The sequence below is a fragment of the Chelon labrosus genome (assembly GCF_963514085.1).
Source record: "Chelon labrosus genome assembly, chromosome: 20".
NCBI classification, from domain to species: Eukaryota; Metazoa; Chordata; class Actinopteri; order Mugiliformes; family Mugilidae; genus Chelon; species Chelon labrosus.
In genome coordinates, this window is record NC_140353.1 from 7,761,036 (window position 1) to 7,775,675 (window position 14,640).

The following is a 14,640-nucleotide window of genomic DNA, read 5'->3' on the forward strand; positions in this document are numbered from 1 at the left end:
TTGGCAGGAGCCGCCACTGGTTACAAGATGATTAGTTTTCAGTAGAATCTCCTCGCAACCAGCGGGGTGCCTTTTTAAAAAGCTACCAAAATGACCAAACGTGTAAACAACAATGCCTTCACCATATCATTAAACATAAAATAAAGCAGACACCAGGGGAGAAGTCGTTGACTACAGCTAAATTTGCTCTGAGACATCCTGCAGCCTCTCACCCGAGTCACACATCATTCACTTCTTAATTGTCATCTTATTGTTATCAAGAGATGGAGGACCAGTGACTCAGCTCCGCGGCAGAAAGATAAAAGATCATTAACACAAATTAACCACGCGGAGAAAAGAATCTGAAGACAGCATCTGCTTGCGCAAACGACACGCAGGCCAGATGGAAAAGAAGATCGGTCGGGACCTCGAAAGTGAGCTTTCCGCGGCCCTCCACGGGGACCGCGAACCTCATGTTGGGAACCATCACGCACAGCCCCGGGAACATAGACATAGACACACAGCGGCGCGGCACAGATGTGTTCATTAGTGAGCTGGGAGGTTGTGTGGTTTGATTTGCGTAATCGCTTCGGAAGGACTCGGTGAGACGCATGTTGCTGAATCTCAGCGCGGTGAGTTTGGACCTTATAAACGTTTCCGCCGCTTTAACTTTGTCTCAAGAAGCGCTAGTTAACATGATGCAGGTAAATAAGCTAAGATATATACTCGGTGAACTAACTGTGTCAGGTTTTTATCCCTCATAATGATGTGTGTGTTTGTCACTCATGTTTCCAGTGATGTTCCGCGTCTCATTACTTATGCGTTTTGTTGCTAATTGATTACGCGTAATTTATCTACTTAAAGACCACTCAGTTTTTTTTTATTCAGAAAGCTTACTTTGAGATTGTTAATCATCACAAAATGAATGAAGCAACGATCCAACGAGTAAAGGGGAGGCACCTGAGACGTTACTCATCATCACTTACTAACATCATGCCATCACTTTCTTTCAACAATTTCTTCAGACACCCATTCAGTTAGTTGAGCATTATGTCTCAACAGGCTCCGGTCGTGTGAGGTTTCAGGTGGGCACCACCCAGCCACACATAAAACTTGAATTGTGAATGTTTTGCACAAGCAATATACTTGAAGACTCTCAGCCTTCAAGATGATGCTGAAGCAAAGGCAACTGAACTCACTTGAGGTTTCTCGAGGGAGCTTCACCCACTCACCCCAGTTTCTCCTTCAGTTCTGGTGACGGGCATTAGCTACTTCAAAACATCTGTGTGAGATGCCCGCACAGCTCACACCTGTTGCTGACCCAATACTCGCCTGCAATGAAAGGCTCTCATTCAAATTAGCCAGGGTGGTATGTTGACGCTCACGCCTCCTTCCTTTACTCCTCTTTCAAACCGTCTGTCTTGTTGTCAAACGAGCGTCCTTTGTCTTTGAGGTGAAGGTGGACTGCTGAGTTCTTATCTGACTGGGTGTCTCACCTTTGTTGGCTCCTTTGTGGCTCGTGTGAAAGGGTTTTGTTCTGTTTGTTTAGTTTCTCATTTATGACGGGTATACTGTAGTGTGCTGTAGTATACCTGCCATCACTCGAATGCATTTGTTTTAGAAGTTTGACTCGTCTCTGAGTGATTGCAGTTGAATGCAAGACTCAAATATATTAGGTAATTCAAATGAACATCGCTTCAGAAATGCTGATGCATCAGTAATAATAAACTAATGCTACGACCTAACCCTAACCCTCTACTCTTTATCATTCTTACTCCTAATACTGCTTTACTTCTATTTCTTTAAAATGAATAATGACTGTAATACTTCCACTTCAACCAACCTCCCTAAAGTATAATCTGGCTAAACGCCTCGGAGCTAAAAGCTTCACAGACGTACAAGAGCTTTTGATTTAGATTTCACTTCCACTTGGATTACAAAGAAAACCCGCGGCTGCTTTGTACTCGTCGTCGCGCCAACCCGCTGAGCTCTTACTGTCTTTATTTTGTTTGGAAAATCAAGCACAACATACACACTATTACGCAACATTTACACACATCTCATCCTCAGTGCAAAGTCTGTTACAGTTCCCTTTACGCTCTCGGTGCCAAATGCGAAACTGGCAGCCCTGCTTCGGAAATGTGGAAGTGAAACTGGTTTTCCTTGAGGATCCACAGCTGAAAAGTCTCTTCACGCTCTTTACAGTTGGCAGGCTCCTCGTGACGAGTCTGCGTTCATGGAGCGGAGTCTGGCTGGAGTGTGGACCTGCCTGCTGGGGGCCGGATTTGCCTTGGGTAAAGTGTGTTTAGATATAATTCGTCTGTTGCTGAATTAGTCGTTAGAGGATGCAAATCACTGTTTGATAAGACCATGTTTAAACTACACCTTTAGCATCTTGTTTTTGCTTTTCAAAGCCACCTTCCCTGCACCAAACTCTATCTGGCAGACAAAAACAGTAGCCGGCGTGTGAATTAGCAGCTTCATATATATTTTTCATAGCTTGTAAAGACAACAATTCCCAAGCTCCTAGAATATGTCCTGGAGAGGTGAGTCAATTCAAAAAGTTCAACGTGCAGGAGGAAGCATGGGATTGCACTAATCAGCGTCACATGCATCGGGTTGTGAGTCAGGTCCAGATAAAAACGTCTTGTGCCATCTTGTTGATGCCTCTGTTGAAATTTGTCAGGATCTGAATCAGACATATCTGTGTGTCGACATGCTGCAGCTCAGAGATTTCGTTTTTTTGCATTTGCGTTTAATATTTCTTTTAGTTATTTTATTATATTATATATTTCCTGCCAGTGAAACGCATCTTGCAGATCTTTTCCGAATCCTCACCTGTGTCACTGACTTGCAGAACCTATTGTTCGAGTGTAAAAATTAAATCAAACATTTCTTTAGACCTGCAGCACCCACCTTTACATCCTCTTTCCCCCCTGCAGCCTTCTCCGTTTCAACACCTGACACGGCATTTTCCAAGCCGCCACAGCTAAAAGGCTGCGTGTTCGTGGAAAGGGGCAACGTCACCTGCCACTGGGAGCCTGGAGACCCCGCGGCGGCGAACTACACTCTTCAAATCACGAAGATGTGAGTAACCGTGTTTGTTTTCTGGAAAATCATGCATTGCATTTTAAATATAGTTCAGCTTGAAGGATGTTCAGCAGGTTTACAGATGGGTAACAAGAGTGACGTTGCTCTGTGTTTTCCAAATTGTCACCAAATCACATGGAAACCACCAGAATGTGTTTAATCCACTATCCGTTAGTTCCTTTTAAAGGTGTGACCATTAAAGAGTGGCACAATTACACAGTGTAAGATGATTAACGCATTCATAAAAATACAATACCAGAAATATAACACCAGTATATCTCTCCGGGTACTTCAGCTTCCTCCCACCGTCCAAAGACATCCTAGTTAGGTTAATTGGTGATTCTAAATTGGCCGTAGGTGTGAATGTGAGTGTGAATGGTTGTCTGTCTCTCTGTGTTAGCCCTGCGATAGACTGGTGACCTGTCCAGGGTGTACTCCACCTCTCGCCCAATGACAGCTGGGATAGGCTCCAGCAGACCCCGCGACCCTTCACAGGAATAAGCGGTTACAGAAGATGAATGAATGAATGAATAACATCAGTATAATACAAGCATAAGTCCCCTTTTATGAAAGTAAAAGTATCTGGTTATTGTGACACATTTTTAAAGGGACGCGTCTTGGTTTCTGAAACTGAAAGTTTTTCAGTTCTTTCAGTATTTTTGTTGTTTTTTTGGCGATCAATCTGCTCCCACTACTTTGAAAAGTAGGCTGATGTCTCCCAAACTCTGCAGCTCACATCAAAACGATCCAGACGGATAAATAACATCACAGGGATGAGGATTCTCGCATGAGAATCAGGACATCCTCATCCTTCAGTGTGTCGCCCTTTTTTCATGTGCATATATAAATATCTAAATCATCATATGTTTCTTTAGATGGTGGACAAACAGTTTTACTTTACTGCTAAGAAAAAAAAGAAGAAAACAAACCTGCAGATTCATCAGTCATGAGCTTCTAAACAAACTAAGATCTGCAAGGAGCACGAACGCTGGACACGAATGAGTAAGATCAGCCGTGGCAGCTTTCATTTGTTTCCAGACTGTGCGTAATCGTGTTTCCTAGAGAGAAGATGACAAACTGTTTTAATTTCGCCTTTTGATGAGAGTAAAATTGAATCCGAAGAAATGCCTCACGCCTTTTGAAGTACTGAAGAACATGTGCCTCTGAGCACAGGAAGCATGTTATCTCATTAATCTTTGACGTACCTTTGGTATCTGAGACGTAATGCTTGTGTTTTTTTTTGGTTTTTTTTTCATATACTTTGCAGGCAGAGCCTCTTCATGCATTTCCTGTGGTTTGGTATCATTTCCACGACAGCCTGACATTTCTACTTTGCCATCATTTTCCTCTCTTTTTGTCATTGTAAGAGGTTCACGGTTGACTAATACCTGCGCTTTTGCACGTACGCTAGGCATGCTTGGAAGTTTGATAGCGCAGGGTATTTGATAGCAATCCAGCGTTCAGGTACACATTTGAGTTCGTTAGTTTCAGCAATATTGCCACATTGTGTGTTGCCAATAGAGAGTTGCAACATAGTGTTGCAAAAAGAGATGATGAGACAGATATTTCTGCAAGACATGCACAATATGAGCAGTCTTACGCGTGCATGTGCGTGTGTGTACGGCCAAGGTTTTGTTTTGCCAGAATGACGACAATCTGAGACGTGTGCACGCGCGGCCATTTGCGTAACGGACAACTGGAATATGTTTTTGTTTGTGTTCCTGGTCACGTGTAGGCCCACTCTGAAGACGCTCACCTGCACCACGCCTGACACCCGCTGCACCATGGGACTCGACTCGGCGAGGTTTAACTTTTGCATCACCGTGACGGCGCACAGCGGAAGTCGGAACACCTCATCAGAACGTCGGTGCCAGTCCGGTCGGATAGAGGGTGAGGATGCGGGGCTCCCCTTGCTCGCGCCCTCGCGGCTTGTCTCTTCATTCTCACATTTGTCTCCTCGCCTTCCACAGTGATGCTGCCTCCAGTGACTTTGGAGAGTGTAAAGGCGAAGCGTGGGTCACCCAGCTGTCTGGAAGTAACCTGGAGTCGCGACATTTTGGAATTTCCGGTGTCTGAATCTGAAATCAAAGACTTGAATTCCCAGATTCAGTTCACAGCACAAGGGCAGGTGAGCCACCCCCAGATAAATGCACAGAGTAGAGTACGCATCAATGCAGGAGACCTTTCATGAAACTTTAGAGCAAATTCATTTTTTAAAAATGCAAAAATGCTGCCAGTAGATGAAAAGAAAAAGTTGACCCTCGCCTTGTTCCTCTGCTCCACACAGCTCGACGCTCAGGTCAGGGACGTGACGGTGACCGGTTACAGTTTCGAGGTTTGTCTCTTCAGACCGGACACCTCGTACACCATCAGCCTCCGCCACCGCTACCGGGGCCCCGCGAGCCCGTGGAGCCCATGGAGCCACCCGCATCAGGGAAGGACAGCGGAGGACGGTGAGCTGACAATCACCATGGTCCTCTTTTGTAATGGAACCAACCTTTATTAAGTAGGAAAAAAGACACAAGAATGTGCGCATATTCCAGGCATATGAGACATTAGAGGCATGCGGCGTTAAAGCAGCCGTGTCAGACTGAAACGCAGCAGAAACAAACACATCATTAATTACAAATGCAGTTTCAGGCGGTCTTTCTCCACCCGTCCATTTTCTGACACTCATCTATTGTAGGTTCAAGCTGTGGCTGTGCGAAAGCAAGCGTCCGCGGCCGGCCAATGGGATCTTCAAGGTTCTCGGTCAGCCGCTGGGTGTCCTCCTCCCAGTCGGATACGCTCCGATTATGTCCTCATCTGGCCTCATTTGTCCAGCATCCTCCAACAACACAGATTGCCAGCTGAGAAAACACAGACGTCTCTAATGAAACAAAGCATGGATGAATGCGCGACAGTACCCCCTACACGAAGCTCAGTGACGAGCCCCCCGCCGTCGGCCTGTCTCTGCAAATATTCACTTACCCGGGTCACGCTACATCTAAAACAAAAGGCAACTGATCTTGAAAACTTTTCCCCGTTCATCCGTGTGGCTTCTTCAGGTTCTAACAGTGTGACGAGTGTGCAGACTTGTTCTTTGGGGGAAAACAGGTGCACAAAGCAGAGCCAGTTCTTGAGTTCAGGGCTCGGCAGGGACACACTTTTGAGGACAACACATTTTAGGTAGAGAAGACAGATGGTGTGAAAGAGGAGTAAAAGGGTCTGAACTCTTCCCACCAGTCGTTTAGAACGGGAGAAGCCCGCCAGTCTACAAAGACTAGAAGGACTCACCTTATTCCTTTGAATGAGTGAAGCACGGAGACGTAATCCTTGCTGCTCCCTCTAACGCTTAGGCTTATCCACTGTGGTGCCCTGATATACTGTATTATATCTTTATTAGTGGACAGGAGAGACAGGACATATAATAAAAGTCTCTGTTTATTTATTAAAGATTTGTCTGAGAAAGAGAGCGTCTGTAAATATCACGGAAACGTGCAATTGTGTTTTAGATGTTACCAGAAGGATGCGCCAGCCAACGCTGCCGGTGCCGCTGGGGAAGCGTAGAGCGGATAATGGTGCTGCCAAAACGCGCTTCCTCAAGAAAAGTCCAATCATTTTCAGATTTTTATTTTTGTGTCTTCCCACCAGCTCCATCCGCCGCGCCGGTATTCTGGAGACAAGTGAAGCAAACGAGCCGGAATGGGCAGAGACTCGTCTCTCTGCTGTGGAAGGTGCGTGCGTCGAGCAGCTATAATGCTTTCTGACTATCACTTTGGGTTTACAGTTTAATAATCTTTGGGCTTTCATTAGTTTTTAATCACCATCTCCTCCACCCCCAACGCTGTCCCTAATTTGTTTTTATATCTTCCTGAAGTTGCTCATTTATTGCATTACTGTTGTAAACTGCAGATAGAAACCGATGAAATCCTCCATCACAGCAGCCCACTCTCTGCTTTCTCTCTCTCTTTCTTTTTTTTTTATGTGCGTGCGTCTTCATTCAGCCCTTGCCTCACTCCTTGGCCAATGGAAGAGTTGCTTTCTACAACATGACTTGCCGCAGTGGAAGCGCTCCGGCCCTGACGGACCACGGGAGCTGCAGAGATTTGCACAGTGAGAGTACTTCCTGCAGCTTGACTCTACCTCCTGGACGTTGCTCCTGCTCGCTGACGGCCTCCACCTCTGCAGGAGCCTCGCCGGAAGCCAGGGTGTGGCTCCTGGGAGCCTCTGAAAAAGGTCAGCGCCTCGGTCCCACGTTTGCCTTTGGGTCGGTCACGGGGGAATTTGCTGCATCGTTAGCAGAGACGGACTTTTGGTGTGGTTCAAAGAGTTGGAGTTTTTTTCTGGAAGTGTGTCGATAACAGCGAATTCATACAACCTACAAATAACGTTGGGGAGCCATACTGTGGACTGTTCATCTCACAATGTCTTATGAAAAATGGTGTCGTATCAGAGCCCGGTTGGTAAAATATTAAGGCTTTTAAAAAGTTAAATTCATATTTCTGCGTAAATGATTTCTGATTATACATCTCATGTGACTGATTTTAAATAAATGTCCATTCTAGTTGGCCCCATTCTTAAGTTCGGCCCCACCTCTGATTGACTTTGACGCCGCTTATCTTAGACGAACAAACAAAGTTCTGCAGAATCACAAATTAGCAAAACTCCTTCTGAAACAAACTTTGCGTGTAGGTGCTAAAAGGTAGACCGCGTCCTCCGTGTTCTTCAAACAAAGCGGTTGTCAGATCACGTCTATTTTAACACCTTGCTGGAACCGAGGGGCCTCATCCCACTGACGTGATTCTGACAGTCGTTCCTACTTTGTGCAGGGTTCGTGCCGAGTGTGCGGGGGCTCTTCAAAGTCTCTTTTGTAATTTTTCTGTGTACAACAGTATGAATGGCATCAAGGAGAGACTGTGTTGTTGTAACCTTAATTAAAACAGGCAAAAAAACAAGGGGTAAGTAAATACTGTTGGCATCTGCATTTGTTAATTTTCACCATTTATTTTCCGTTATTAAATAAAAAATAAATCCTGATTCTTGTACTATGAGGACACTGAAGAGGTCCCCTTATCACAAGGACAGCTCATTCTTCAATCCAAAATGTATTTATATTATTAGTTATTTGCTCTGTGTTTGGTTTGAGTTGATGTTGGGCAAGGCACGACTCCACTCAACAGATGTCGGAGAAATAAAAACGTTTGTCATCTTGTCCCTTCTTCAGAGCTGCCGCCCCCGAGCCACATCTCCGCAAGGCCACTGGGTGACATGAGCTTGGAGGTTCGCTGGGCGGCTCCAGTAAATCGAAGGGTGAGCGGTTTTGTCGTGGAGTGGTTCGCTGTCAGAGAGCAAAGCAGCACCGTCCTGCACTGGGAGCGGCTGAACAGTTCCCGCACAACGCTGGTCATCACAGGTAACCCGACATCACCTGCAGCTGCTGAAATATTTTTTTGCAGTCGAGGTTGCAAGCTTACGAGATAATCGCTGACGGATGCTTTTCATTTTGTTTCAGAGGGAGTGAGGCCGACGGAGCGTTACGCCGTTTCTGTCAGAGCGCTGTACGGTCCACAAGGGCCAGGGGAAAACGGGACCCTGCACATTTATACACAACAAGGAAGTACGTGATCTGCACCGTATGTACTTCAGCTGGCTCATGTTGGGCTTTCAGCGTAGTGTGTTTGATGCTCTCTTTAAGGATAGAGTGATCCCTTAGAGTAGGGGTGTCAAACATACAGCCTGGGGGCTAAAACCGGCCCCGCCAGAGGGTCCAATCTGGCCTGCGGGATAAATTTGCAGGTTTTCAATAAAAGTAACTGCTATTCCTAATTTGTCCACTAGGGGTTGCACTGTTTTAGTAAATTTTGTTACATACTCCACGAGAAGCAAGACATTTATTCTTGCTTCTAGGGCTGCAAGAACAAGAAAAAAAGTTCAAGGCCAGGTAATTTATACTTCACGAGAAATGACAAGAGGCAATTTTCTTATTATTTTCGGATGTCGGCCGGCCGTTTTGACGACCATTTATTCAGCATGCACCCGCTCACAGTATGCCCATCTCTACCCAGGAGAGATTAATGGCCACAGGAAGAACAAACTTCTTGCTTCCAGTGGAGTATGTAACAGCCTTAAAGGGGAACTACCATTTTTTAACCTGGACCCTATTTCTGGCATAAAATACAATCGTTTACGCACCCATATAACTTTGGGTGTCATTTGGAGTCGCTCGGAAGATAATTCAATCTGCGTATATCCATATAGTGGGAGTGACTGGGACACCGAAACGCAGCCTCTAAATAACACATTATCTGCCATGAAACTTGTTCGCAGATATAACACAACACTAAGGCCCAGATCTAAACGGATAGATGGCAGCCAATGCGCCGAAATTGCACTTCTTTCTACTGAGAAAGGATGTTCATTAAATGTAAACATTTACATAATGCACTTGCACTAAAACAAAGGGAAACAATTTGAAGTTGTTGTTATTTATAGGTTTATTATGCTCTTATTTTCGGGTGTTTTCCCTTTGAGACTGAACTGAAATTTGTGTCACACTCGTGCCTTAGAGGCTTTTGATATGTGGGTTTGATAAATGGACTGATTAAGGTTTGTTAGTCCACTTTATATCTGATGATCACGTTATGCAACATGCACATAAAGCTGACTCATCATGGTGCCGAAGTTTATTGACTAAAATGTTGCACATTAAAATCAAATTAATCTTTGATCATTATAAAAAAAAAATAAAAAAATAAAATGCTTTCGATCTTCATTAGCAGACGAGGCAAGATCTTTATCTTAACAAACTTTACATCAGCTGAGCTATCAGTTGTTGCGAAACAGAAATGGAGCCTTGTTATCTCAACATGCGCTGCTGCCTTCTCTCGCCTTTCCTCGCTCACAGCACCCTCAGCGGGTCCCAACGTCACGGCGCAGCGCATCACCGGCGGCAGCGTGGAGCTCACCTGGAGTCCCGTCCCCGTGGAGCTGCTCCGCGGTTTCATCCGTGGCTACACTCTCTACTACCAGAACAACACAGAAGGTGAGCGACGCACACGTTCAGCAGTGACACCGAGCGAGGCTACGCTTAACGCACAGAGTCGCAGTTATTTGAAAACTGATAATCAGTCAATATTCAGCACTGATGCAGCTCTGTGATATCTTGACTACTTGCTCTACTTTTTTTTTTTTTTTTTGGATTATATCCAAAGCAGAAAGATGAGTCTGTGTACACACCGATCAGTCATAACATTAGAACCACTGACAGGAGAAGTAAATATATTCGATTATCTTGTGACAATTCATTGTTCTGCTGGGAAACTTTTGAACCCGGCATTCATGTGGACGTTACTTAGACATGTAGCACCCACCTAGACCAGACTAGGCACCCCCACCCCATAGCAATGACACTCCTTGATGGCAGCAGCCATCCCCAGCAGGATGCAGCCTGACACAGACAAACACAACTCAAGAAAAACATGATCCCAAACTGATCAAGTATCTGTGGGATGATCCACAGAGGCCCCTTCCCTCAACATCCTGTTGTCAGACACCACAGGACAACCTCAGAAGACCCATGTCCATTGTTGTTTCTAGCTGTTTGAGTCTCTCCCTTAAGTTTGAAACACCTGCAGTCATCATACAATAGCAGGAGAATCTCCAAAGGGAGAAAGTTGCGTGCATTTAAGTAGCCCAAACAGTAAATTATCTCAGACAGGATCAACCAGGACCTAATTTGTAAATTTCTGCAGACAATTAAAAAGCTTGTCAAAGCTTATATGAGACATTGTACACCTTAATCCTGAAGTAATACGCCAGAAATGAAACTTCAGTGCTAAACTTTAGCTTTAGCTTAGTGTATTTGGACAGTGCAGGTGCACAGACGATTGTGATTGCTATCCTTGGGTGAATTAAAACAATGCGACATTACGAAAAATAATCACATTTAGTCTTTTCTCGTTCATCCAGGCGCATTTGTCCCCGGCAATGTTCACCACTACACTCTGAGGAATCTGTCACCCGGTAACTACAAAATCTTCATGCGGGCCAACACTGACGCCGGCAGTGGACAGGCCGGAGCCGTCACTAACGTGCACATAGGTGAGGACATGACGCGCTTAAACGCACACACTGTACACTTAAATTAAAATTAAAAAGTCCACATTGCTGTGTCTTTAGTTTAACTTTGTGTCTGTGTGAAGGCTCTGAGGAAACCTGGATGGTGTTCTATGTCGTCCTTCCAGTCGTGCTGACCTCACTGGGGCTCGTGCTGATGATCTGCCTGGTACAGATTAAGACGTAAGGCCGCACAAATACACCTACTCTCCATAAAGCCATTTTGCTCTGTTGTAACTTTTTTTTTTTTTTTTTTTTTTTATGATTTGATCTTCAGTGTGAAACAGAAGCTGTTTAAAGATCTCCCTGATCCGTCCCACAGCAGCTTGTCTCACTGGGTCCCCGAAACCACTATGGAGGTAATCTGAGTCTTTTATCGTCTCCGTCTATATCAGTTTGAGTGGTACTGAGTATATTACCACAGCTTTATATCGCTGTCAAGCTTCCTTTTCTGACAAAGATCTGAAACTGCTATATTGATCTACCCTCTCCACCAGACTCTATTCAAAAAAACAATAATTTTATCACGCAGGGCCCAGAGATTGCTGATTCACCACCGCCTGATTGCTTAGTTAGTTTGTGTTATTGTGTAACTTTTATGTGTTGACAAATGAATTCGGATCAGAATTTAATGTGTTAAAAGACAAAAAGTCGCTTCGAAGAAGACCAACAACTTCCACGTTTGTAGAGGTAAAATTACTGGTTTTGTCAATGGAGTCTGGTGGCTTTGAAGAGAAAGAGTCAACGGCTTTATCCAACTGGATAAAGCTGATGTAGGGTACATCTAAACTGAGCCACAACCCCCACTACCCCAAACTATCACTTTACATGAGTCTGGTCTTAAAGTCTGGTAATAATTGATTATTATTTGAGTAGTTAAATCTCTGATATATCTGATAATCTTATTCCAGTGTGTCACAGAGGAGAAAAAAAGTATTAAAAAACAAATTAATGACATAAGGCTATGATGAACACACACTCCGTTTACACAAACTAACACACTGACCCTAACTTCACTTCTATTAAGTAACATTTAATAAATAAAAAAAAACATAACCTCTAGCAGTTTACTGCTTGGTCACTAGATGACAGCAGCAGCAGCAGTGTTTTTAATTATTTTTTTTTTATCCTTCTATTTCAGGGTATGAAGCAGCTCATGGTGCCAGAGAACCCTGAAATCAAACACTCTGAAATCATTTTGCTCGGTGAGGTCCAGGACTCAGACGTGGATCAGAACCACGGTTACCAGAACGCGTACTGCCGCCAACAGTACACTCCTTTCTTCCCGGTCACAACGTCAGAGAAGATGCCCTTCTGCCCCTCCGTCGACATCATCTACACTCAAGCTATCCAAACCCTGCCACCGCCCGTCGCGCCCTGCTCCCCTTTCCAGCTCAGCACCGTCAGTGACTTTAACCTGCCGCTAGATGGAGCCAGCAAACCTCCTGCTTCGCACCTTCCTCCGGCAGCAGACAAAATATCCTTCCCCCAGTTTATGAAACAGCATCAAAGTCCCGTTTCCTTACCCGGCATCAGCAGCATCTCCCTTTCCTACGTCTCACCCGCTCACCAAGCTGGGGTCAGTTTACCCAAACATCCTTTTTCTCAAAGCAGCTTCAATCCGGACCAGTTGTTTGACTCCACTTTGACTCCTTCCTTTTCACCTTTTCCTCAGCCACTTTTTGTGGATTTTACATACTGCTCTGTCGACTGCGGCCCGTACATCTCCTACGATGTTTAGTTGCATACCAGCCATAAGCATGGGAGCCACGTTCTGATTGGACAAACTGAGGTTCTTGTAAATATTCACCTGAAACGTCAGAACTCCCTGGAAGCTGATGGCTTGTGTCCATCAAAGTATGCTATTAAATAAAATGGAAAAAAATAAATAAATCTCTTTTAAATGCTGTATTGTTATGGTCAGTAAAATAAAATAAAACACTGAAGTAGTTTGTGATCGCGGAAATTGATTGATCCCACTTTCTCTGCAGAAATATGGAGAGATTGCTTATATTTACAGACGGTGTCTTATTTGTGTGTGGTTTAAGTCATTATGAAGCTTATGAAAACATGTTTTTTTGGACAATACTTGATCCGTAGCGTGTGTTTGAACCCACAAACTGCAGCCTGCAGGATTGTCTTTTACTGGTATTTGAGAATAATGTAATATTTATGAATTTTGCTATTTTACTGCTGAAACCGACTCAAGATGTTCCTGCAAGCTTTTTCTTTCTATTATTGCTTGTGCATGAGTATTCACTGCATTTGTTACCCTTTCGTCTTATTTTACCCCCTCTGGGAGCTGTTGACGCGTTGCATGCATTGCTTTCTGTAGAAGTTTGGACAGGGAGACTCTGGCCTCTGTGGAGTTGCGTTACCTCGTGTTGCCTTGCAAACACATACTGTACCTCTGAGTCAGACCGCTCTTGTAGCAAAAAGCGCTGGAACTGTAAAGCGCGGGCCGTTTTCATTGCGGCAAACTGTACGTGACTGTGATTGTGTCTCGGCCGAAGTTTACACTGTAAGTTTGAGACTAAATCACTTGAGTGAAACATTAAAACTGTGCATATGCTGAGAAAAGATTCAGTGTTTGGACTTATTTCTCCTACATAACGTGTGTGGTTGGAGTGTTTCTACTTCTTTAGACTTGAACATGTACACGTTTCATTTTGTTGAGGCAGAAACAAGCATAGGTCCTTCTAATAACACTAAGGATTGATCTATTATTTTATATATATATATATATATATATATATATCCTCCTGAGACCCGAGCTTTTGTTTGGTGTACATTTTTAATTTCACCAAGGTATTTGGGATTAGTAAGACCTAAGAAGTATTAAAAACTAAGCATCATCATTGAACAGGAAGTAGTTTTTGAAAAAAAAAAAAAATATGTCCTCATATGTGGACACGGGGATTACTTCACTATATATTACTAAAGTCACCAATGTGTAACAAAATAAAAAACTTTTTGTTTTAATACCTGAACATTGCTGTGCAAAACCAGAATTGCAAACAATGAATCCCAATGTCCTCAAATGAGTACTTGCTAATTAGTGACGTTGTAGCTTGTTACTATTAATAAAATTTGTTAAATCTGTGTGTCATATCAAACTAGAAAAGTTAATAAGCATAAATAAACAAGTTTCAACTGTAAAATCTGATGAGGTTTTGCACCTTGAAGCCGCTGAAATGCCCGCTATCATGTTTTTACACCGACTAGTGTATTGACCCTATACTACCACTAGATGGCAGACAAAGGTGTCTACTTATGAGGACAACAGGTCTAAATGAAGCAGAATGCAGAATAAGCTGCTACAAACCTAAAACGTAATGTCCCCATATGAGGACGCAGGGTCTCAGGAGGATATATGCACAATACCAGGGCACTGAAAGGGAAGCATATAAATCTAACCGTCTTATTGGCACAAGCACATTTCCTACTGATAGATATACTGATAGAATCCATAGG

The 14,640-nt window shown here is 43.9% G+C and overlaps 1 protein-coding gene across 2 annotated transcripts; it reads left to right on the forward strand.

Moving 5' to 3' along the window:
• The first annotated feature begins 441 nt into the window (after window positions 1-441).
• On the forward strand, window positions 442-13,863 carry LOC311505352 (interleukin-6 receptor subunit beta). 2 transcript variants are annotated; one of them, XM_084568866.1, is made up of 15 exons: window positions 442-611; window positions 2,185-2,273; window positions 2,922-3,066; window positions 4,805-4,959; window positions 5,040-5,197; window positions 5,357-5,522; window positions 6,703-6,785; window positions 7,056-7,287; window positions 8,276-8,464; window positions 8,564-8,668; window positions 9,956-10,093; window positions 11,020-11,151; window positions 11,253-11,349; window positions 11,444-11,525; window positions 12,308-13,863. In XM_084568866.1, the coding sequence occupies exons 2-15, from the start codon at window positions 2,216-2,218 to the stop codon at window positions 12,905-12,907; spliced, it is 2,340 nt and encodes a 779-aa protein (XP_084424992.1). In that variant the 5' UTR covers window positions 442-611; window positions 2,185-2,215; the 3' UTR covers window positions 12,908-13,863. The 2 variants fall into 2 exon arrangements, with proteins under 2 accessions (XP_084424992.1, XP_084424993.1); XM_084568867.1 differs by lacking the exon at window positions 442-611 and having other exon boundaries at window positions 1,294-2,273.
• The last annotated feature ends 777 nt before the right edge of the window (window positions 13,864-14,640 follow it).

Bases quoted from the DNA above. Each gene is read 5' to 3' on its own strand.
- LOC311505352 (XM_084568866.1), top strand. From the start codon at position 2,216: ATGGAGCGGAGTCTGGCTGGAGTGTGGACCTGCCTGCTGGGGGCCGGA. The intron at 4,960-5,039 runs GTGAGGATGCGG...CGCCTTCCACAG, and splicing joins CCAGTCCGGTCGGATAGAGG to TGATGCTGCCTCCAGTGACT. The intron at 11,350-11,443 runs GTAAGGCCGCAC...TTTGATCTTCAG, and splicing joins TGCCTGGTACAGATTAAGAC to TGTGAAACAGAAGCTGTTTA.